At 47.6% G+C, this 22,164-nt stretch overlaps 2 protein-coding genes across 13 annotated transcripts in view; one reads left to right on the plus strand and one right to left on the minus strand.

The window, feature by feature from the left end:
• LOC122635750 (RNA-binding protein Musashi homolog 2) overlaps positions 1-22,164 on the plus strand; it is a 75,207-nt gene that overhangs the window by 43,109 nt on the left and 9,934 nt on the right. The window contains exons 1-3 of one of the 12 annotated variants that reach the window (XM_043826327.1): positions 891-987; positions 17,395-17,503; positions 20,040-20,842. The exons of 4 other annotated variants lie outside the window; for them this stretch is intronic. Coding sequence is in view for 1 of the 8 variants with exons in the window: in XM_043826323.1 (XP_043682258.1) it covers positions 956-987 (32 nt within the window). In the remaining 7 variants the exon portion in view is untranslated. Of the gene's footprint in view, positions 1-291; positions 431-890; positions 988-17,394; positions 17,504-20,039; positions 20,843-22,164 lie in introns of those variants that run through there. 7 more of the 12 variants (XM_043826324.1, XM_043826326.1, XM_043826329.1 and 4 more) reach the window with 7 other exon arrangements.
• The window catches only part of LOC122635755, a 45,171-nt gene continuing 33,985 nt past the window's right edge, over positions 10,979-22,164 (minus strand). The window contains exon 4 of the mRNA XM_043826338.1: positions 10,979-11,524. Coding sequence (XP_043682273.1) covers positions 11,354-11,524 — 171 coding nt within the window. The 3' untranslated portion in view covers positions 10,979-11,353. The remainder of the gene's footprint in view (positions 11,525-22,164) is intronic.

Here is a 22,164-nt window from a genome sequence, read left to right on the forward strand (position 1 = left end):
GTTTCCTTCTCGTTTTCTTCTTGCGTTCTAAGACCGTGCGCGAGCGTCTATGCGCGTGTGCGTGTGTGCGTGCGTGCGTCCTCAGGACGAAGCTACGACGTTTCGATCGACGATTTCAGCCGACGGAAAGAAGAGCGTCTTCGCGGGCTCGTCCTCGCTCCTTGGAAGAAAATCGAGAATCGAAATCGAGAGAAATTTGGCGCGTCCCCTCGCGCACGCGTGACGCGAGGAAGAAGAAAGCTGCCGCCGCCGCCGCCGCCGCCGCCGCCGCCGCTGCTGCTGCTGTCGCCGCTGCCGCTGCCGCTGCTGCTGCAAGGATAACGAAGAGAAGAAAGGAGAGACGACCGAGTATCCTGCGATCCCCGGAGTGCGTTACCGTGCCTCGTGTGCGTGGCTATCCGTGAAAAAAGACGAGGAGTAAGAGAGAGAAGTACGTGCGGCATCTGCCCTTCTTTCTTTCTCTCTCTCTCTCTCTCTCTCTCTCTGTCTATTTGGTTTCGCGTGCGGCTGCCAGAGCGCTGCTCGCAGATCCCTTTCGTCCTTTGTCTCGCGCGCCCCGCCGGCCCTCGTTCCGTTTCGTTCCGCGCGTTACCACGCGAGAGAAGAAAGAAGAAAGGAAGAATTCTCGACGATTCGTTTCTTCGCTTTCTTTTTTCCCTTCCCCCCTTCTCCCGACTTCTCTCGGCCGCGTCGCGTCGCGTCGCGTCGCGTCGTGCTCCGTGTACTGCGTGCTCGGAGACCTTGAACTTGCTACCGAGTCGTCCTCGCAGCCGTCGCGCGCGTCGTCTCCTTTCCACGCGCGTCCTCCTCGTCGGCTCGAAAAAAAGCTAACGACGTCGTCCTCGCGATACTGGATCGCCGGTATCTGGACACTTGGAGAAACGCGGAGCGAGAGAGAGAGAGAGAGAGAAAGCCGAACGCAAGCCAGGGATCCTGGAAGCTAAGAAGAGCCAGGATGTTTCCTTACACGACCTTCCCGGCAGTCGGGTAAGCTACGAACCACTACAATCTCTTTCTTTCTCTTTCCAAGCGACTATCCTCTCTCCCTCCCACTCTCTTTCTCGCAAACACTCGTCGTACGATCCCGACGCGCGAGACGGGAAAGAGTTTTCTCGTCTCTTTCCTCGAGACACGTAACCTCTCTCGCTCTTCGCGCGTCTTCTTTTTCTCCTCTCCCCGACTCGTTTGTTTCTCTCTTCGTCGTCGTCGTCGACGACGACCGGTCGGATGATGGAGCGAGCGAGAGCGAGGGAGAGGGGGAGAGAGAGAGAGAGAGAGAGAGAAAGAAAGAAAGCAAGCAAGCAAGCAAGCAAGCGTCGCTCCTCTCTACCTGCACGTTTCGTCCTCGTGCGTCCTCTCCCCGCGCCCCCTTCCCCCTTTCTCTCCCTCCCCGTCCTGGCACACAGCCGCTGCTACACGCTTTGTTTCCTTTCGTAGAACGACTCGCTCGAAAAAGGATATCGCTCGTCTCTCTCCCTTCTGGCTTTGTACGCATCGTCGTATCGTCCGCTCGTGTGCGTGAGCGTTCGCGCGCACCTATGTAGCTATACACGTCGCACACGAGACGTACGCCCGGACTCGGGAACGCGTCTTCCTCCTCGTCGTCGTCGTCGTCGAAGCTTTGTCTATCCCCTTCTGCCATCTTTTATCTCTCTCTCTCTCTTTCGTCCTAGGCTCCCCGGTCCGCTCGCTCGCTCGACGCACTCACCCTCTTTCTCTCTCTCCCTCTCTCGCTCGCTCTCTCCTCGTTTCTGCCTTCTCGTCGCGTAGCTACCTCCCCTCCTCGACGACGCGCACATTTTCACGAAATCGCGACGCCCGTCTCCTCTTCCTCTTCTTCTGCTTCTGCTTCTGCTTCTTCCTCGATACGCGTCTATCGCGAGGAAAACAAACCTCGTCTTTTACGTGCGTTCAGCCATTTGAATTTCGTGCTCGACTAGCGGCGGAAATACGTACTATCGCGTACCAACTGCGCGTTAGTCAATAAAATCGTTCGACGAGCAAAATGCGCGTTTCTCGTTTTTTCTTTTTTCCTTCTCCCGATAATCGCGCCGCGAGCGAATTTTTTGTTTTCTTCGCTTTTCCTCGCGCGATAGTACGTACGCCGCTGCTCGCGCGTTATGAAAAATAGTCGGTGAAGGAGCGTCGAGATCCGTCTCGAGACGACCGTTCGCGCGGCGAAACGAACGAAATCGTTTACCGTTGTCGTCGTCTCTGCGTTTCGGTCTGGTCGTAAAAGCGTTCGGAAGGTGTTTTTTAGAAGCGTTTGATTGTCAAATCGACCGGCACGTTTACGTATCTCGGATATATTCTGGACGTTCTACGAAGGCATATAAATGTTTGGACATCGAACGGCCACGGCACGGTACGCTTGTATATAAATATTAACCCATTAACGCTCGTACGATCTTCGGACGCGGAATGGATACTGCGTGGTTCTGTACAAACGGATCTCTAATCGTTTACGTTTTGCTTCTCCGTTGGTCGTGTTTCGTTTCGTTGGTCTCTCTCTCTCTCTCTCTCTTTCTCTCTGCGTTCTTCGTTGGTCGTCGTGACAACGCGTTACGCCACGATCGCCGGAATGGGGAGAATCCGCGGAAAAGGCGAAGGGTGTCGCGGTTGCGTTACTTTCTCTCTTTCGCGGCCATCGGCGTCGTCCCTTCCTTCTCCGACCGTCCGAGCGCTCGTCGTCCTGACGACGCAAAAACAGATGGTGCGTTCGATACCCTCCATCCTTCTCCTTCTCTCTACTTTTCTCGCTCGTTCTTTTATTTATTATCACGCGGGCAGGTATATTTTTCTTTCGCCAATAAAACCGCTCGATTGCTTTTCGCGCAGTTACGATTCGACAGCGAATGAAGTCCATCCGTCCGTCGAGCTTGGCGCCGTTCGTTCTCTCTCTCTCTCTCTCGTCGCGCGCACGGAGAGATTTTCTCCGTTTTTGATTTATCTTTTTTTTCCCGATACATTCGACAGAACACACGAAAGTACGCGTATATCGTCGCAGCGTCGCCAAGCACGCGCCGCGTGCCTTTCGTTACGTCGACCGTGACTCTTTTTCGAAACGACGTAAAAACGAAACGTAGGAGAGGAAAACCTATCCGGCGTTGGTAGATCGGGTAGTTGTCGTTCGAAAAGAAGGGTAGATCGTCGCGGGGGAACGTTCGTAAATTCTCTCAGGCGGGAAACTCGAAATCGTCTCGCGACGCGATCCGCGCGTATCCTTGGAAACTCTTGCCGTGGCGGCGTTGTTTCTGCCGTCGACCTTGAAAGATTATTTTCGCTCGGCCATCGAGAGTACACGGAAGTACGCGAGGACGAAGATGGTTATTAACGCGTTCGCGCCGGCGCTTGTTTTCGCGTTTCTCTCTGCGAGGCGACGTTCCCGTCGATGCTTTCTTCGATCGGTGTATCTTAAATTTCCATCGTTGAAGTTTTAACCATACGGCAATTTCTTTTAGGCGCTAAACTAAATTTTTAGGGATACGCTCGCTCCGACGGGAAATTCGGGCGCGAGCCACCGGTGGTACGCGTTAAAGTTCATTAAGGGGGGAGTTCGTTGAGAGCAGCGGTAGGAAAAGCGAAATTGGACTCCATCCGTGATGAACGCGTACGATCTCCGATCGTAATCGACCTCGACGTACGCGATTGTTGTTGTTAACGAAAGGTAGAGAGAGAAAAATCGCAGGGTATTCCCGCGGAAGGAGAAACTGTCGGTTTTCGGGAAAGGTAATTTGGTTACTTTCGATAAATAATTTCCGATGCGAACGATCGTTAGGGAGAGCGATTAAAGTGTACACGTATATCGTTGATAAGCCCCTCGTGCATGATAATCCCCGATAAAGTGGAACGCATGGCTCTCGAGTGCCGTCACGAGAGTGACATCCCACCGCAAAAGGCTAAACCGTGTGTATGTCCGTCAAATCTCGCGCGCTCGTTTAGGTTAATTAATTGCGGAAGGAATAATTACGACTGCGTCCAAACTCCCTTGGCGACGATGACAATAATAGTAATAATAATTATCCGGAGATACGTTTTCGTTCGAGCGATCCAATTTTTCGATACGTCCTCTTGTCGCTTTTTTCGCGTTACCGACAAAGTTCGGACGGCCAGTCCGTCTCCGTCTCCTCGTCGAGACTCCTCCGACGAACGACCGTTTGTTTTCTACCGGAAAGCGCGGACCGCCGTAATTATTTTGGATCGGTGAGTCGTTCGCGAGCTACGAGCAAATCGACGGAGACGGAGACGCGTACGTTCGGGCTTTTACCCCTTTGAAAGTCTCTCTTTTCGCGTATTTTTCCTTCAGCTACGACGAAAAGGAGGGGAGGGGAGGGGAGGGAGAGAGGCGAGGAAGAACGCGCGCGACGTTCAAACCAGAGAAATCTTTTTCCGCGTACGCGACGCGATAACGACGAACGTCGAACGTCGAATCTTTCTTTGGATAAAACGTCTTGGACGTTCGCGTCTCCGTCGACGTCGAGAGGAACGGCGCCGCGCGTGACCGTGATTACGCGAATCGAGGCCGTACATACCCTACCTGCGTCTTCCTTCTATTTTCCGTCCGCTGGTAAGAGGTACCATCGTGACGCGCTCGCGCGTATTTTTCTCACCCGATCGAATTCGATATCTTCGTTGGTGGAAGATTTTTCGAAATAGGAGAAGTTCGGCTTCGCGTTACGAAGAATAGAAAAAGGGAGAGGAAGAGAGAAATCGAGCACGGTGGTTTCCAGTGACAAAGACCTCGGTCGATGCACGTGGTGTGCCTACCACTCTCTCCCTCTCCTCTCGCGAGTCGAGCTTCTCCCACCAGACCGGAGCGCACCGTCCGTACCTCTCTTCCTACGCAACCCGCATACGCGTTCTTTCCACCTCTCCTGCGAGATGGCCCGCTGTCCTCCTCCTCCTCCTCCTCCTTTTCTCCTCCTTATCCCAGCTCTTTTCGTTCCGGCGCTCTTACTTCGGCTCCTTCGTTCTCTCGATCTACGAGCTTCCTTTCCACCGTCCGTCCGTCCGTCCGTCCGTCCGTCCGTCCGTCCGTCGATCGATCGATTTTTCTTCCTTTCGTCGAACTATATATTTCGGGGTGGGAGGGACGACGAGCGAACGAAGAAGTCGAAAGAAAAGTCAGCCCGCTTTATTGACCCGTATACGAATCGTTGATAACGTCGTGCACCGGAGAGCGCGCCTTTTTCGCCGGCTACGATATTAGGCGAATCGATCGATAGTTTTGTTTCGAAAGTGGGATACCTCCGTGACCCGAATTAATTCGATCGTCGTTGTCCCATTCTCCTCTGGTTGCGCGCGTTACCTGCGATCACGGGGCACATCATTTTTTATCCAACGGTGGAATTCTCTTTTCGTTTCGTTAAAGTTTTTCGAGTTCTCTCACAGGGACCAATAACTCGCGTTTAACCGACGAATACCGGTTTTATCCTCCCTTCGGATCTTTCGATGCGCGTACAACGCGCGTCTGTGTACGAGTGGCTCGTCGAATTCGTATAAAACGAATTGCATTCCATGCAAATCTTGTTCTATTTGGATAGGTATTAAGTACAAAAGCTTCGTTCGCCGTGTATTTCTCTATCGGCTCGTCGAATTTTCATTCGACTCTCGTAATGACGTCGAGAGTTATAAAAGCATCGGCGATGCGTGCGTCGATTATTCGATTTTAAAGTAGTTTACGCGATCGGACATTTTCGGTCGTCGTTTCGCGTGATTCTTTCAAAGAATCGCGCCATCGATTTTTCCCGGGCGTAAATAACGCGATAGGCTTGTTCCCGTAAGCGCCAATTTGCTCTCGAAAAAAGACGCTACCCTTTCGTCGTTATTATTATTATTATTTCACGCGTACAGCCGCATCGACTCGAGCTAAAAATGTAAACGTCGAATCGGGATTAGTGTAACAAAAGTAATGGCGTCGGGGTACTAGGATACATCGATTCCTATAGTTCGTAGGATCGTTTTACCTTGGGCGTTTTGCGTGTAACTTTGGAACACGGTCCAGCGAGTCTCGAATAACGAGATAACTATTGTCGGATTCTTGTTCTCCCGACCGAGCGGAGAAACGCTCGTTATTTGCTACCAGCGTCTCTCTCTCTCTCTCGTTCCGTACATCTCCGTCGAAGCACGAATTCGCCTTTCTTCTTATTTCTATTGTTACTATTATCATTGTTGTTATTATCATCGTCATTACCCGTCGTTATTATTTCCTGAGAAGAGGATCGGCCGAACTAAGTTCGTCAAATTAAATCCGTCATTCGTGAAACGCCTATCCGTTCCCACCAGACTGTAATTAATTCTAGCAATTAACCGATTCTAACCTCGTGTATCCGGGAAATTTTTGTGCGTAACGACGCATCTCGCGTCGCCTCGATTAAAATGGCCAACCACAAAAGACGCTGGAAACTTTTTTCTCCAGTTTCATACGTGTTATCGTTTCGGACGAACGAGATGTGTAAGAGAGATCGATTATTGGCCAAAAAGTAGAGAACAAAAGGCACAAAGTTCGATCAAAAGACGTATAACGGGCATAGATATACCTGGTTACTCTCAGCGACGTTCTTTAACATTCTTTTCGGTCCATTCCCTGTGGAAGCAACCGCTGTACTTTATTTCTCTCTCTCTCTCTCTATCTCTCTCCCTCGTAAGCAAGCTCCAAGGCCTTCAGACACCTTTTCCGTTTACTTACTATACGGATGATACGTATATTCTCGTATCTCTTTCTTTCTCGCATGCACCCAACACCAACGTTTACATTTCTCCTTTCGCGCTGTAGAGCGATATCAAGAAAGAAACGGAATATTCAGTGCTCGGCCTCGTTACAGTCAGCACATTCCCATTCAATTCTCCTTTGTCAAAAGCGCAACGGTGTTGCTGATACCGAAGGCGATTCGATATAAAGTCGAAGAAGAGAAGGAGAGAAATGCCAAGTTTTACTGGGATTTTGCAAAAAACTTTTTTCTTTGTGTTTTTTTTTTTTTTTTTTTTTTTTAATCCAATGCGTAGTGAATATATATTATTCCAATATATTCGTTAATACGAGCGATAACGATAGCAGATGTATTTCATAAAGTTTCTTTAATTAACAATCGTCGTACGTTCCTTCGGTGTAGTCGTCAACGCTATTCTCAAAGATAACAAAAGAACAATACTAGCGTACTCGTACGCGGGACTTTAAACAAATATTTCATACAATAGCAACGCACGCGACCTCATTGATTTCTCTGCCTCGAAGTTGGCTCGGCGAAAGAGCTCCGTATCGATTCGGTAAGCTTCCTTGTTAATTCTCCGTTACGCAAAATTTCTCGCGAAGAAAAAAATTGTCTGATCGATCCACTTTCGTCGAGTAGAACTCGCGTCCGATCGCCGAAGCCTTAAAATTTTGAAAATTTCCGCTCGGCGAAGACTCGGCTAGAATTACAGGGCCACTTCCGATCTCTCTCTTTTTCTGCGTTTATTACGGCTGGAAGGATCGAAAGGTTTCCTCGCCAGGTGCGAGACAGCAGCTGCGAGCGAGCTCTCTCATTTATTTTATGTGTAAGCTACAGAAGGAAACGCGAAATTCCCCGCTCCTCGAGCTACCCTTTATATTTTATTTAACGTTACGTTTGAAGAGTTTTCTCATCGTGCGCGATACCGTTCGAAGTAATTTCAAACGCGTATCTCTCGTATCTAGACGAGAGAGAAGAGTCGACGAGGAGGGGCTGTTTTTCTATCAAAAAATGAAATTACAAAGCGATGAATATCTATATCGGAGCGATAAGGGAGGAGGAGCAACGTTTTCGAGTCGGTAGAGACGAACCGAGAGCAAAGCGCTCGCGCGGTCCGTAAGGTTAAAAGCAAAATCGTTAATTAAAATCGTTGGCCGAGCTTCGGAATACGAACTTTCCTTATTACAGAACGTTTAGTCGGTCACTCGTGAGATCGTTCGGCAAACTTTATTCGCCTACGCGTCTAAAAAGCTTTTGATTATCCTACCCGACGGATTTATCGTTTACTCCTTATTTGTTATATTACGTTCGAATAATTACCGACAAAAATGTTCGCGCGTATTCGTCGAGAGATTTCTCGATACGGTTGGCATTCGGAATAACAAAGTTTTTGTCGCGTTCGAAAGGAGAACGTTTGCGTGTTGGAGCGAGAGTAATTAAGATTTTAACGAGTCTAACCTTCGATGCTGCAACGTGTCACGAAATGTCTGCCGTTTTAGAGTCGCTCGCGGCCGCTTTTGCTACATCGTGTCGTTGCGTCGTTGCGACAGAGAGCAACAGGTCATGCGTGACTTTGGCGAAGAAAAAGGGATTTAGAGATACGACTATCCTTTGAATCTTAGTTGCTTATAGTTTTATTCGTCGGTTCCTACGTAGAGATCGCACGTGCATGTGCGTCTATTCGAGAAACAATAGAGGCCAATTTACTCGAGGGTAAAGGAGAGAGAGAGACGCGTAGCGTCCGTAAGACGATCGGAGTACTCGCGAGCATCGTGTCTCTCTAGCCACTGGAGCAACGTCGTACTCAACCAATAAAATCGAGTCCGTGGTCAGGAGCGGTCGCTTTGAAGGTAGAGCTGCTACTTCTCCTACTTCGTTGAAAACAAGCAGTTTAGTCCGAGCAGACGGCACCTTTCCTCTCATCTCGCGGTTCACCTCGAGCACCACTCGTCCTCTTCCACGTATATTGTACATCTGTGTGTGTGTGCGCGCGCGCGCGCGTGTATGCACCTAGAGATATATTCCTCCTTCGTGCAACACAAGCAAGCCACACCCTTTCTCGAGTAGCTCGCTTTTACCAGACGAAACTCTGAACTGGCATCGCAAGAGATAGTAGCTCCTCTCTCTCTCTCTCTCTCGCGCGCGCGCGCGCGCTCTCGCTCTCGGTTCCGCGGCTATACGTACGAAAGAAAGAGAAAGGGAGATGCATGGAGGACCATCGTGCGTTTCTCTCCTCGTTTTTCGTCTCGTGAGAGGAGTCTCGAAGCGAAGAAACGAGAAAAGAGAGACCGACTTCTCTCTTTTTCTCGGTTCGTTCATCCTGAAGGAGCTTCGTTGTTGCCGACAGCGAGCTTTGCTAAATTGCTAACGGCACGATGGTTCTCATTCAAAGAGCGAAGGCCAACCACGATTGGGATGCATCAGACGCGCATCTTCGTCGTTCATCAGGCTCCGGCACGCGATGCTTTCTCTCTCTCTCTCTTCTCGCTCTAGTTGTCTTTCTTTATTTTCGTGCCAGTCGTTCAACAAACGGTCTTGATGAATCCTCGGCCATCCATCAACCGTCTTGAAGGATCAATGATCTGACCATTTACGGCATCCATATGTTCTCCTTTATCTTTATCTTTTAAAGTTTGTCCGAGTGAAATATGTGCATACGAGTATCTAAAAAATCCATCGAAGCCCATTGGCAATAATCTCTCTTCCAGTTTTCGGTTTTCGAGTCTGTGTTGGAAGCACGACACGAACGGTGCCGTTGTAAGCCGAGAGAGAAGGGAGAGGAGGCCCATTGTCCGCCGTTGAATGAGCTCTTTGTCGCGAGAACACATGGTGTGTGTGTTGTGTGTCGTCGATGACGTTGCTAGCGGCCACTGACGACGATATGGCTGCTGCTGCCCGGTGACCCGTTGGTGCGCTCCTTGCCGATGATACGATGCGTCTCTTCTCTCTCTCTCTCCCTCTCTCCCCCTTCTCTCTCTCTCTCTCTCTCTCTCTGCACACACTCTAGCCTCCTGAAAGCGGCTCGTAGTCCTTCAGACCGCATCGAGGATGAATCTCGAGGAAGAAACGGTCTACCTTGGCACGAGAGAGGAGTGTGTAAGGAGGACGTTAAACCAGCCTTAACAAGATATATAGTCGTGTGCGAGGAGGAGCAACAGCTGCCGAACATTGACTGTACTCTAACCATTATGGCGGAAGATCGACGTTGAACCGAGAAGGAGAACTCGAGTGGGAGCGTTCGAGCTTCTCCGTTCTATCGTTGCTACCACCGTCGTCATCTGGTGCATCTATACGATCTCTCATCGACGTTGATTCCTAATCGTTGTAGAGTTTACGAGCTCGATCGAAATAGAAGGAAAAAAGCGCGTGGTAGCTTTGGGGGAAAAAAGACAAAAGAAAAAAAATATGCGCGTCGCGAGTTAAATCGACGCAATCGGGTCAACGTCGACAAAGTTTTCGATCGATTGGTGAGGGGAGGGGGAGGCTATCGACACGACTTGTCATTTTCCTTTCTTTTACGAGCCACCAACAGGCACCGGTACCACGCCCTAAATTAGTACGGTGCAAGATTTCAACCTATTTTCGCTTGTACTCTCGATATAACTCGAGATAACAACGTTCCGGATATAACTCGATCGGCAAGCTCAAACACGGCCGCCTCTATACGTCTTGTCCTGCCAAAAAAGACGTCGGCGCCATTATTATCGTTTGCGATTATCTTCGCGCTTTTCCTTTTTTTCTTTCTCCTTCCTCCCCCCCCCCTCCCCATTTTCCGCCTTGATTGTTTGCTCTAAAAATATCGTTTCGATCACGCTCGATTTAGCAATTAAAACTATAATTTACTTGGACGCAAGATGACCTCGTCGTTCGGATTGCCTCCGACGCGAGGGATCCAGGGTGTCGTGGATAAGACGTCGAGTGAAATCGTTCGTTGCGAACGACAACGGTGTTTGCGAGTATATTTTTTGAAAGTTCGCTAGATTCTTGAAAAAAATTCGTTCGTAGCTAAAAGAAATTATTTTATGCTGGAGCTGGGAAAAATAAGAGAGTAAAAAAGTTTGCGATTAGTAGCTCTTCTCGACCGTCTCTCTTAATTAGATACGTGAATGCGGGCACGCTTTGATGCGGGGACGAGAGTAGGTCTCTGGAAAATTAAAATTCCAGCCAAAGTTTCGAGGACGGAACGCCCTCTTTCTCTTCCTCGATCGTACGTACGTGGAAGGTCTTAGCAGAGAATCGTTCGAATGGGAGAAAATACAGGACGATAATTTTTCTTTTAGTTCGTTTATTTCTACGAGGAGTTTTCATTCTACACAAATCTTGCGCGTCCGAAAGAATCATTTTGACGTTGACGCGGGTAGCAGGGAAAGCGAGAGGGAAAAGGAGAGAGGAAAACTAAGGGATTTTGGAGATTTCGAAAGGAAAGATCAGAGGTCGGAACGAGACGGTCACCGGTTCGAACAATTTCGTACTTTACGACTTCTAAAGAGTGCCTAAATCCTCGACTCGGGTTGCGAGTCCTTCGAGGATCGACCTCTCCGATTTTTCTATTATTTCTCATTAAAGATTTTACCTTGACCCTGCTCTTCGAGCAAAAGCAAAATTTTATACCGCCGAGTTTGAAATGGATTTAAATTAATCGTTTATTCCGGAGCCTTTTCTTGTTGCCTCAGCAGTTCCTCTATGTCGATCGAATCGTCCTCGCCGATCTCGTCGGTTTCCTTTCCATCGGCGTCGAGCATCGGCTCGTGTCTCATGAGTCGATATCGATTGTCCAGATGAATGGCCGGCTTGAGTTTTTTCGTATACCATAACTGCAAACGAAAAAAGTTTTTTTTTGTTTCAATAAAATGTAAACTTTGTAGTATTCCTACGATAGGCGGTGTAAGCGCAACCAAGCAAAACTTTCTATTTCGAGGAGAGGAAAGAGTTTTGAAAAGTATCGATCGATGAACGCCCGATGACTCTCGTGATTGGAAACGTTTGAACGGCAGTCCATCGAGAAAATCTTCGATAAGAAGCTTTCGCTCGAGACTCGAACGACATGTCAAAATCGATCTAAAATTAGAAAGACTTTCTTTGGTAAGCTAATGGCAGTAGTGGTAGTGACTTCGATCGAGCGAAACTTTAACGAATCGGTGGAATCTACGATTCCCTCCGAGTAGAGCGGAACTCGAGATCATTCCGTATTCGCTCTCTCTCTCGGTATAGGGTGGAATTCACGATTTTAATCGCGTCTCGACGAGCTCGGGGAAGCGTAGACCACTGTGCCTGTTAAGTGCTTCCACGCGTTTCCCTCGATCTCTCGTCTCCCTCCCTCCTCCCTCCTCCGCTCTCGCTCCCTCCGTCGCGCGCGCGCTAAACCGACGAGATTGTCAGCTCGCTCAGGGAATAATACGTCCTGGAATCGCTGACACGACGACAACGACGAGTAAACACGCTTTTCTATCGCTGTTGCTGCTCACCGAGTCAGCCCCTTCGAAACCGCTTCGCCTCGAAACGAGTGCAAAGCTCTGCAATTTTTTCTCACCCCCGTCCAACCTACTCTTTTCTATCGCTTATGATCCGCCGGTAGCATACCGTGTACTCCGTCGCTTCTCGGCTTTCGGTCAATTTCATTAAAAAGAATCATTACCGAAGGAGCATTCGTACTTTCATTGAGACGATTATTGGCAGCGATAAAAGTCCCCCGGCCTTCCTTCTCTCCTTTCTTCTTTCGTCGAAAGCAGCTTAAAACTATGCTTCCCTCCTCCACGAGTCTCTTATCTCTGGAAAGAATTTTTTACGTCGGCTCGTCCGAAGAGCGAGGAGAGAGGGGGGAGATACTCGACATGCGTTTTCCGTATTTACTCGCCTCTCTCCTTTACCCGTTTCGTAGGAAAGTTCGATACTCGGAAACGCACGAGTAGGCCGAATCGTCGGGTACGAATAGAGCCGGTTCTCCCTATACGGGGTGACCCATTTTGGTTTGCGAGCTAAACGCCGAAAGATGTCCGTTCGAATAAATCGGTGGATCGATCGATGCCGAGTAATTAATTTTCTAAGGGGAATTTTCTCATCGTGGCCGCTTGCGCGCAGAATCTCTGCGATAACGTCTACGTACGTACTTGGGTAGACGTATATACGTGTACCCTTTCCTCTCTTTCGACGGACCTGTTGCACCTGTAATTTTTCTTTTTTCTTTTTTATTTTCCCTTCTAGGCGACTCTCTTTCAAGAAGAATCAATTTCGTAAGTCGCGAGTTTGCGGCGGGAGCAGCGAGTCGAGAGGAGAAAAGAAAATGTTTAAAACACGAGGCGTCGTCGTACCCCTCGAAAGGGAGGAAGAAGGAGATGGCAGTAGTGGTAGAAATCGAATTATCTCGTTAGAAGCCGCAAAGTGGACTCGCGAAGAAACCTTTGCAAAGCACTCTCCTAAGCCAAATACCCGACCCGAATTCGTGGGTCTTCCATATCCATACATCCGGCTCCTCCGTGGGGTTTCCGAAGAGCACGCGTTTCCAAATCGTCTGAACTCCGCTCGCATTTGTTTAACAAGCTCTTCGCTAATGATCATCGATTGCCTAAGAAGGCGCAGCAGCCATGTTGAACAGCCTTGGTCGATTCTCTCTCCCTTGGCAAACGCGAATAAATTTCTAGCGACTCTGGAGTATCCGCGTCTCCGTCGAACGCGCCCAAAGAAATTGGCTTTGCTCGAACACGAGGAAATTTTGCGCACGATTGCGAGCGACGAGGATTAGATCGATACGGATAGGAATGTCGTCGACGACGATCGACGACGATAGGACGTTTGTAAAATTGAGAGAGAATAGCAGCCGAGACACGCCAGACTTTGCATTTTACAGACTACGTGCCCATTCGCGTACGGAGTATTGATCTTAGGGGGATGATTTTTAAGACTCGCTTCGAGACCACCAGTACAGATGGCATCACCTTACGCTTGCAATTTCCAGGGAGAGCGAATTCGTACGAGATCGTCCATCGCTGCACTCTCGTCCTTCGAAATTCTTTAATCGCGTTCCTATCGTCGATTTCGATGACTCCGGCGAGCCCGATCGATGAATGATCGATCGTCGAGATTTCGGTGCGATTAATATCCGTTGCACGTTTCTCTCCGCTCTCGTTTCCTCCGAACGGAGGAAACTTTCTATTAATCGTATTTGACAATGGTCGCCTCCCCTCCGTCATAAATAATAATTCCTCTCTGATCGGCATCGACAGGGACGTCCTTTTAAACTCTCGGATAGTTTCTCTCTCGCTCTCCGGCCGTCTACCTCGAAACATTTACGTCGTGATAACTTCTTAAGGCTTCCCTCGAGAGGTAAGTTCCTCGACGACGACGACGACGACGACGACGACGACGACGACGACGACGGTGGTTCTCAACGGAGCTCCTTTTCGCGATGTCGTTCGATGTGGCAGCTCTGATATAGGAACGATCTCAGTAATTTATGCGAGATAAATCGCTGAGATCGGATATACGGATGTTTCGGAGGAAAGAATTCGTCTCGATTAGAATCGATAGGAAGAGGGAAAAGGTCCGACGTAGGTAGAGGGCAGAGGCTCTCAAACGAGGAGACGATTATAGACGTCGTACGCGAGAGCACGGAGGTTATTGACCAGGCGAAGATAGGTTCGCCGAAGGGGTGGCGTCGGCGACGACGACGGTGGTTCGGTAGGGTGTTGGTGGGTGCGAAAGGGAGGTGTCGCAGACGACGTTGGTGGCAGCAGTCGTTCGCACGTAGGTAGGAATCTAAGTTTACCGACTGTTGTTCCGACCTACGAGAGAGGGAGAGACGGCGAGAGATTTACCCCCCGAAGAACCTTCCTTTCTTTTTTTTCTAAGAGCGACGCGTCTACGGGCTTGTCAAAACTTAGGATCGCCGTTATTCCCTCTTTCTCTCTCGAACTAACTTTCGTTACGATTTTCGGCGGATCGTCGTTGCTCGCAGCTCGTATCGAAACGTAATTATTCGTGGAACGAGATGCAAAACCCGTTCGACATGGTCGGCGAAGGAAAAGCCAGAGAAATAGCAAGAGGGAGGGCTAAAAACGAATTTCGATATTCTCGTGGTCTTTCGCGCGCATTTTCGCTACGAAACTACTCCTATTCGTTTCTCGTCGTCGGCTCTCCGACACTTGGCACCACTCGTCGTACCCCGTACTTCGCAGCGTCGTTAGCGTTCGAGCACCCAAACGATCCCCGATTCTCGGGGCTCGAGTGTAAATTATTTTTAAGTGCCCGAGACGCCCCAGCTAATTACCCACATGGAAACGCGAAAGAAAAAGCAATCTCCTTTTGTTTCAACGGCGCGCTTTATTGATCGAGCCTTGGATCGCTGTTACCTATATCTTAGAATCTACTCGACGCACGGATATATGTATGTATGTGCGCGCGCGCGTGTACGTATCGTTTTGCGAGCGAGCTGGATCATCGAACGGACCTGTCTCAATGGCACTTTATTCTACTATCTCTGCTCGCAAACGAATGCGTACGCTCGTGTGTTTGCGTGTGGATTAGACGAGTCATTCGGAAGAATTTTCTCGATTCGTTGGAAACGAGTATCGACCCGATGTGCCGGCATATAGTCCGATCTTTCTCCCTATCGTGCCTTTTTGCTTTCTCTCTCGCTCTCCATCCCTCTTCTCCTCCTCCTTGTCTTCCCTCCATCGTGTCTAGCCTCATCCCCCACCACTTTCTCGAAAACTGTGCGAGAGAGCTGCGTGTTGTGCGCCCGCGCGCCTTTTACGCCTATGGATTTCCTCCTACGTTATTCTCTCTCTCTCTCTCTCTCTCGCTCGCTCGCTCGCTCGCTCGCTCTCGCTCTGGCTCTCTACTTCTTCCCAGATAGTTGTCCTGTCTTTACTAGGAATTGCAGGAAAATTAACCAAGTGACCTTGTTGCGCTGGAAAAATTAAGCTCGCTTTAAATAAAGGCATTTTTAATATTTTCCTTTTCGCAACCGTATATAAACCGTATAAAATAAAAACGAGAAAAGCTGAAGAAACTCGATGACAAACGGATACGCTCTGCACGGAGGAAAGGACAAAATTTTTCAAGCTACGTCGTTTTTTTCATTCCTCTCCTTTCCCTCTTTTCATGCACTTTTTTAACTTCATCCACCTACGTTCTCTCATTAGAGAATTTGTGCGACATCGAAATTTCCACTCTCTTTCGAGACCTTTCCTCGTTCTTTTTATTTCTTTTTCCCTTTTTTTTTGGTTTTCTTTGTTTTTTTTCCTGCTTTTTTTCCAACCTCTTTCTCTTTTTCTCTCTCGAGATACTTGAAGGTAGACGGAACGTCTACCATGACGATCGTTCGAGTATCCGAAGCTTGCGAGAACTTTGTAGAAAACAAATTCCTATCGAGTTTGAAGCTCGTCGCGAAGCACGAGTACTTTTCGAGTACGAAAACGATGGATCGGCGACAAAATGACGAAGGATGATTCTTCTGGACTCGTACGGCTCTAACGGGAATACCTTTTTTTCCTCGCTAGGGTCGTTGTTCCGTTCGCGAGATGCGTCGTTTCTCCTCTCCCCTCCTTTTCCTCCTTCTATAGTCGCGTAATCAATTAGTCATATCGGTAGGAAATCTTGTCGTATCTCGATAAAAGGAGAACCCCTGTATATTTCGACGACAAGTACGTAGGACGAACGTCGAGCGTAGTACTACGAAGCTCCGACGACTTGAAAAACGCTGTCGTAGCATAATTATTATATTACGTTATATTTATATATCGCTTGAGTAGTTTAAAGCGAATCACCGATTTTAGAATATCCGTGGCTTTATTTTTTATGCAATTGTTATGGCGAGGCACTGTTACACACCTATTACACACGTATATATTATACATTTGATATCTAGTAGTTGCGGCAGACTCGACGCGTCTGATTTATATCGGGTATACGCCGTATATATATGTACGTACGTACGTATATATATACGTATACACGTATACGATTGGATGTATCGTCGCTTATTTTTTAAAATGATCACTTTTCGTTTTACTGCGCATATTATCTATTGATATGTGTGTGTGTGTGTGTGTGTGTGTGTGTGTGTGTATGTGTGTATATATATACACATATATATGTATATATAGTTGTGCGTATCGTTTAGATCTAGATGTATTGATAATTTAATGGTCGTTAGTATATCACCCATTGCTCTCTAACGCATAGCCACGTTTAAAGTAAAGCGCAAGAAAGAAGGAGGCGTATTTGTATCATAGCGGATTTTTGTGATTGTCTCTTTCGTATAGAACTTGCGTAAGCTTCTATGGTAGACTATGTTATATTTTTTACGTTTCGTCGGAGCGACGCTGGAATGAGTAAATCGTTAGATATTTGCTGTGTATTTGAGCGGAAGCGTTTAGACGTTCGAGAGGAAAAAGAAAAGAAAAGAAAAGAAAAGAGGAAAGTCTCAGACACGTTTTCTTGGCTCGGTCGATCGGCCAGAGAAGGACATTCTTCCGCAGACTTTCCCGACGACGTTTTGCCATCGAGCGAAATGAAAGAGTGGGAAAGAGTACTAGACGGATGAAAAGATGAAAAGATAAACAAGTAGAAAAGAAAGAAATTAGATAGAGAGAAGGACTACGCTTAAAAAGCGGCGAGCCACCGTCGGCCCGTTGATGAAAAGTCTTTTCAGCTGAGAACCGCTGTTGTCTCTTTTTTTTTCAAGGATGCAGGTACGAAATCTGGTTGTCGGGCCTGGTGAAGTGACTGTGGACCACCAGGTGCGGGCGCGAACGGTGGACCAACGGTGACCAAGACACGGTGTATTGTCTATTGTGAGTTTCCTCTAATTACCAGATCCTAACCGAGTCCAGGTAAAGAAACCACAATGGGAGAGCGAGAGAGTGGGGGGGGGAGAGAAAGAGAGAGAGAGTAGCTTCCTTATCTCCTAGCAAAGTTAAATGGAGCACGCCGACGAGTTTCTTCCGAACGAAGTAATAATAAAAAGTTCGTTTCCGCGTGGGTAAGGAAAAATGGCGGACGAAAAATCTCGAAATCTGGCACACCTCGATACTTTCTACGTTTCCTAAGAACCTGCAATAAGTTTGGCTCGATCGACTAGAGTCACGCACGCGATCGAATTTAGGTTAGAACGTCCTCTCGACGTTCGCGTAGCGAAAGCATCGCGTCGTCGGCGGTTTTAATCCAACGACCGGATCAAAAGGAGGGAAAAAGAGCTTTTGCCGATCGTCGATTCCGCAACGATCGAATCGATGGGTGTGGTCAGGATTTCTGCCTCTCTCGCCAAGAAATTCCCTTCGCGCATTCTATCGCTCTCTCCTTTTTTCCTTCGTTCGTCGCCCTTTCTTCTCTCTCTCTCTCTCTCTCTCACTTTTACTCTCACGCTTCTCGTTCTTTTTTTAGCTTACTCTCTCGCACCGTTCGACCTTTCTCTCTCTTCCCTCTCCGTTCCATCGTTCCTATCTATCTCTTCGCACATTTTGATTCTTTCTCGTTATGTATATCACATGGAAGTAGGGTAATCGTTAGAAAAGCATCACTAACATACATAACCATGTAAACGTAACGTTGCAAAAAAAAAAAAAGTAACGAAAATGATTCCTCCCGCGACTTAGATCGCTCATAGATCCTCTCGCAAATGGTGTGTACGCGTGTGTGAGTGACCGTTCGTGTTCGCTCGCGATTTACTTTATCGCGTTCCGCGTTACGTAGCCGTGGTAAACGCGAGCGCGCGTTTACGGCGTAGTCGGTAAGTAGACTCGTAGGTACCCGCGTTACCGATGTCAGTTTCTCAACGGGTTCTCTCTCTCGTAATCTCGAAACGGGTTTGGGCTCCGCGCGATGCCACGTAGAAATGGCAAACGCCGGGATATCTTCCTTTTCGATGGAAACTTATTCGTCCTTTGTCGATCGATTCGACATGGGAAACGTTTCGTACGGTTAACGCGATAACGAATCGCGTCCCCGTATCGTTGAACCGTTCCAACGAATTTCTCTCTACTTTTCCTTTTTTATTTCATTTTTCGATCGGGGTTATTACGAGGTCGTAAAAGCAACCACAGAACGAGTTCGCGTTTTATTCGACGTTCGTATCGCTCTCTCTCTCTCTCTCTCTCTTTCTCTCTGCCTCTCTCTTTACCGTTTCGCTTCTTTTTGTCTCGTCCTTCCGCTTTTTCCCTATACCCTACTTCATCTCTTTTTTCTCCGTCCTTTTTTGTTTTTTTGTTCCTTCTATGGTCACGCCACGCGCACACGTTCTCTCTTTCTTTCCTTTCTTCGTCGAAAGCTATTGGATCGTAACGACGGAGTTACTCTCGCGCGCACGTTCGAAATCGAGCGTTTCTCGGCAAAAACGGTCTCTTTTCTTCGTTCCACGGTATCTTTCTAATGGTCTCTTCGAAAGGGATAAAACAAAAACAAAAAAAAGAAATAAATAAATTCGGCTCGTCCTACTCGGAGTAAATCTTTCATTCGTCGAACGTAATTACACGAGCCGTGAAAATGGCGTAGTAGCAGTGACGTAGTTGGATACGCTCTCGCGATGGTGGTGGTGGTGGTGGCTCGCGTAAACGATCTTCGGCCAGGGTGTTGTTCGCTTAGAACGATTAGGAATAATCGGCTATGCGCGACGCGTCCGTCGATCGTCGTTCTTCGCGAGATACCCGATCGATCGAGCTACCACGACGATTTTTGAACCCATGCGCGATCGTAAACGTATTTCTAATTAACGTTCGATCGACGATTGATTTCGTAACGTTCGGGTAACGAGCCAAGAGACTCGAGCGTTTGTCTTTTATTCGTAGACGTAGAAAATCCGTTCTAAGCTTTCACCGACCATCGTCCTTCGTAGCAAAAATCCTATATAGGTCCGTAGAGATTCCGTTCGATCTGCGATTCGATCGACTCCGCAAAGTCCGTTGACTTTCCTGCGGCGTATCTCCGATACGTGGTGTATACGCGTACATACGACTTATATAATTGCGTTTGTCTCTTTATATTCTTACGTAACACCCGTATAGTATTCCCTCTCGTTTGATCTCTATTTAGCAACTAGTCCGTAGTGCTCTTCGGAGCGAACTCCAATATTAACGAAGCATCGATAACAAAGTATCCCGTTGTTTAACCGATTAACTATGTATCACGTTGTCGATTGGTTGAGAGCATCGTAAAAGAGCATGGGTATATACATAAGTATGTACGCACACGCGCATATGTGTGTGCGTGTATGCGCGCGGGTGTGTATAAATGTGTGTGTGTGTGTGTGTATTGTTTCAAGTAACTTGGTTGATGTGTTGCACACTCTCGTCGTATTAAGAAACAAGCACATCCGCAAGTACTCTGCTTCCGTAGGAAAGGAAAGAAGTAAAATCGATCCGGTTGGTCGTCGATGGTGTGTAGTAGCGCGAAGAGGAACCATGTTGGATCTCAAGATGGCGCAGGACCAGAATGTACGAGACCTCGCGAAAGCTTATTTATTAAGGGTGTCGTCGGCGGCAGGAACCTCGAGAAGGTTGACAAAGAGAAAGGCGACGAGAAGGCGCGCGTGCTCCGTTCCTTTGGGAGAAGACAAAAGAAGCAGGGATTTCGAGGAGAAGCAGCTCCTCTTCTCTCGTGTTTCGCCGTGTTGCGTACAAAGGACAGCGAAGAGCAAAGAGAGAGTCCACGAGCGCGTTCTCTCTTTTGTCATGCCAACGACGAGGAGAAGAGAGTGCACGAGAAAAAGAGACGAACGAAAAGAAAGAGGGGAAAAGAATGGAGGACGCGCTTCGTCCCGAAGGATCTCGCGTCATCGATCGATGCGATAAGAGGCGAACGACGTTCTCTAAAGATCGACGGAGGGAGATGGAAGCGATTGAGCAGAACGAGCTAGACGCGGGCCAAATCCGAGACCGGCGTCGATGAAAACTAGTCCCTTTCTTTCGAGCTCCTTCCCTCCTCCCTCCCTCTCTCTTTCTCTCTCTTTATCTCTTCTCTCTTATTATTGTACCGTCACACTCGGCTGATAACGAAATCGTCAGGTGATGGCGGGCTTTGGAAAGAAAGTAATACGAGAGAAGGAGAAAGATCGATTTTCCATAGGAAGGGAAAGCGAGAAGAGAAGAGCGGGGAGGCTGGCGGGGAAGAACTCTTGTACGACACTGATTTAGCGGTAGGTCAGTAAATTGGTTGAAACAACCGAACACGACACAGACCGTAATCCCTTATCTTTTGTTTTTCTTTCTTCTTTCGTTTTCCGTTCTTCCTTTATTCTTTTATGTTTTTCGCTGTTGGTTTTCTCTTCTTTTTCCTTTCTTTCGCTACTCGTTTCTGCAAGATGTCTCAGTTGTGTTGTACCTTTTAACAGAAGTAGTCGACCCGAAATTAGATTTTTCACGATCGTCGTCTTTGACCGTCGATTTGTTGTGGTGCTCGATGGGGGGTGTTCGATACTCTCTTTCTCTCTCTATCTCTATCTCTCTCCCTCGCGCGTGGACGCCTTCATTTCTAAACGAGTACGACGAGTAGTAGTTAAGATGTCGAACACTCCTTCGAAATATCGAAAGTAGCATTCCGTTGCTCGTTTTTTAATCGGAGTGGTTTTCTTTGTGTTGTTTTGTATATGTAACGTGTCGTGTCGTTGAGTTACGAGTTTCCAACGTAGATAGTCACTAGGATACATCTACGAGCGATCGTGTCGGCTTCGCTTATTAGATGGGAAAGAAAATTTAATTAGTCTTGTTTAGCCAACTTTTGATAGACTTTATTTTTTCTCGAATTTTCTTTCTCAAGTAGGCAGAGATGTATGTTCAATTCTTTACGGTGTATAAATGATAACACATGGCTTACCCAGTTGCAGTTATACCGCATCGAATAAAATCTAAATATTTAGAAATAAAAAACATAGTACATAGTGATAATTAACAAGTAGTATCGACCATATAAACGAGCATTTTCTAATTTTAGTGGAATTATTCGGCGAGGAAAGAATAATAAAAGAAGAAGATATCGCCCCAAAGATTTCATTAGTTTTTACGTAAATTGTACAAAGATAATTACACGTTGTTACATACATATATATATATATATTTTTTTTTGTGAACGAAGACCGAAAGAACGGCGAACGTTGACTGCGTTACCACGGGAAATTTCTACCACGGCAAAACAGATTCGATCGGTATTGCGGAGGAAAGGTTGTCGATAATGTAGAAATCTTTATCGCTGGTACGAATGCGAGCTACCTTTTCCGCAATTGGTAAAGTAGTCTGAACAAATTTCGACGGACGATCTCGTTTCCTTTCCTCTACGAATTTCGATTTATTACAATTCGTTGTTTATCGTACGAACGATTAATACGAGTTTTCTGCAATTACGGAATTTTATCGCTCCGAATACGATTCTCTGATCCTCGATAACGATTATGCGATTCCGTAGAAAAATACGAGTCTAAACTTGTCGATTACTTCGATTAGCATTTCGTTGCACAAAAAAGAGAACA

This window comes from Vespula pensylvanica, chromosome 19 (genome assembly GCF_014466175.1).
Source record: "Vespula pensylvanica isolate Volc-1 chromosome 19, ASM1446617v1, whole genome shotgun sequence".
NCBI lineage: Eukaryota > Metazoa > Arthropoda > Insecta > Hymenoptera > Vespidae > Vespula > Vespula pensylvanica.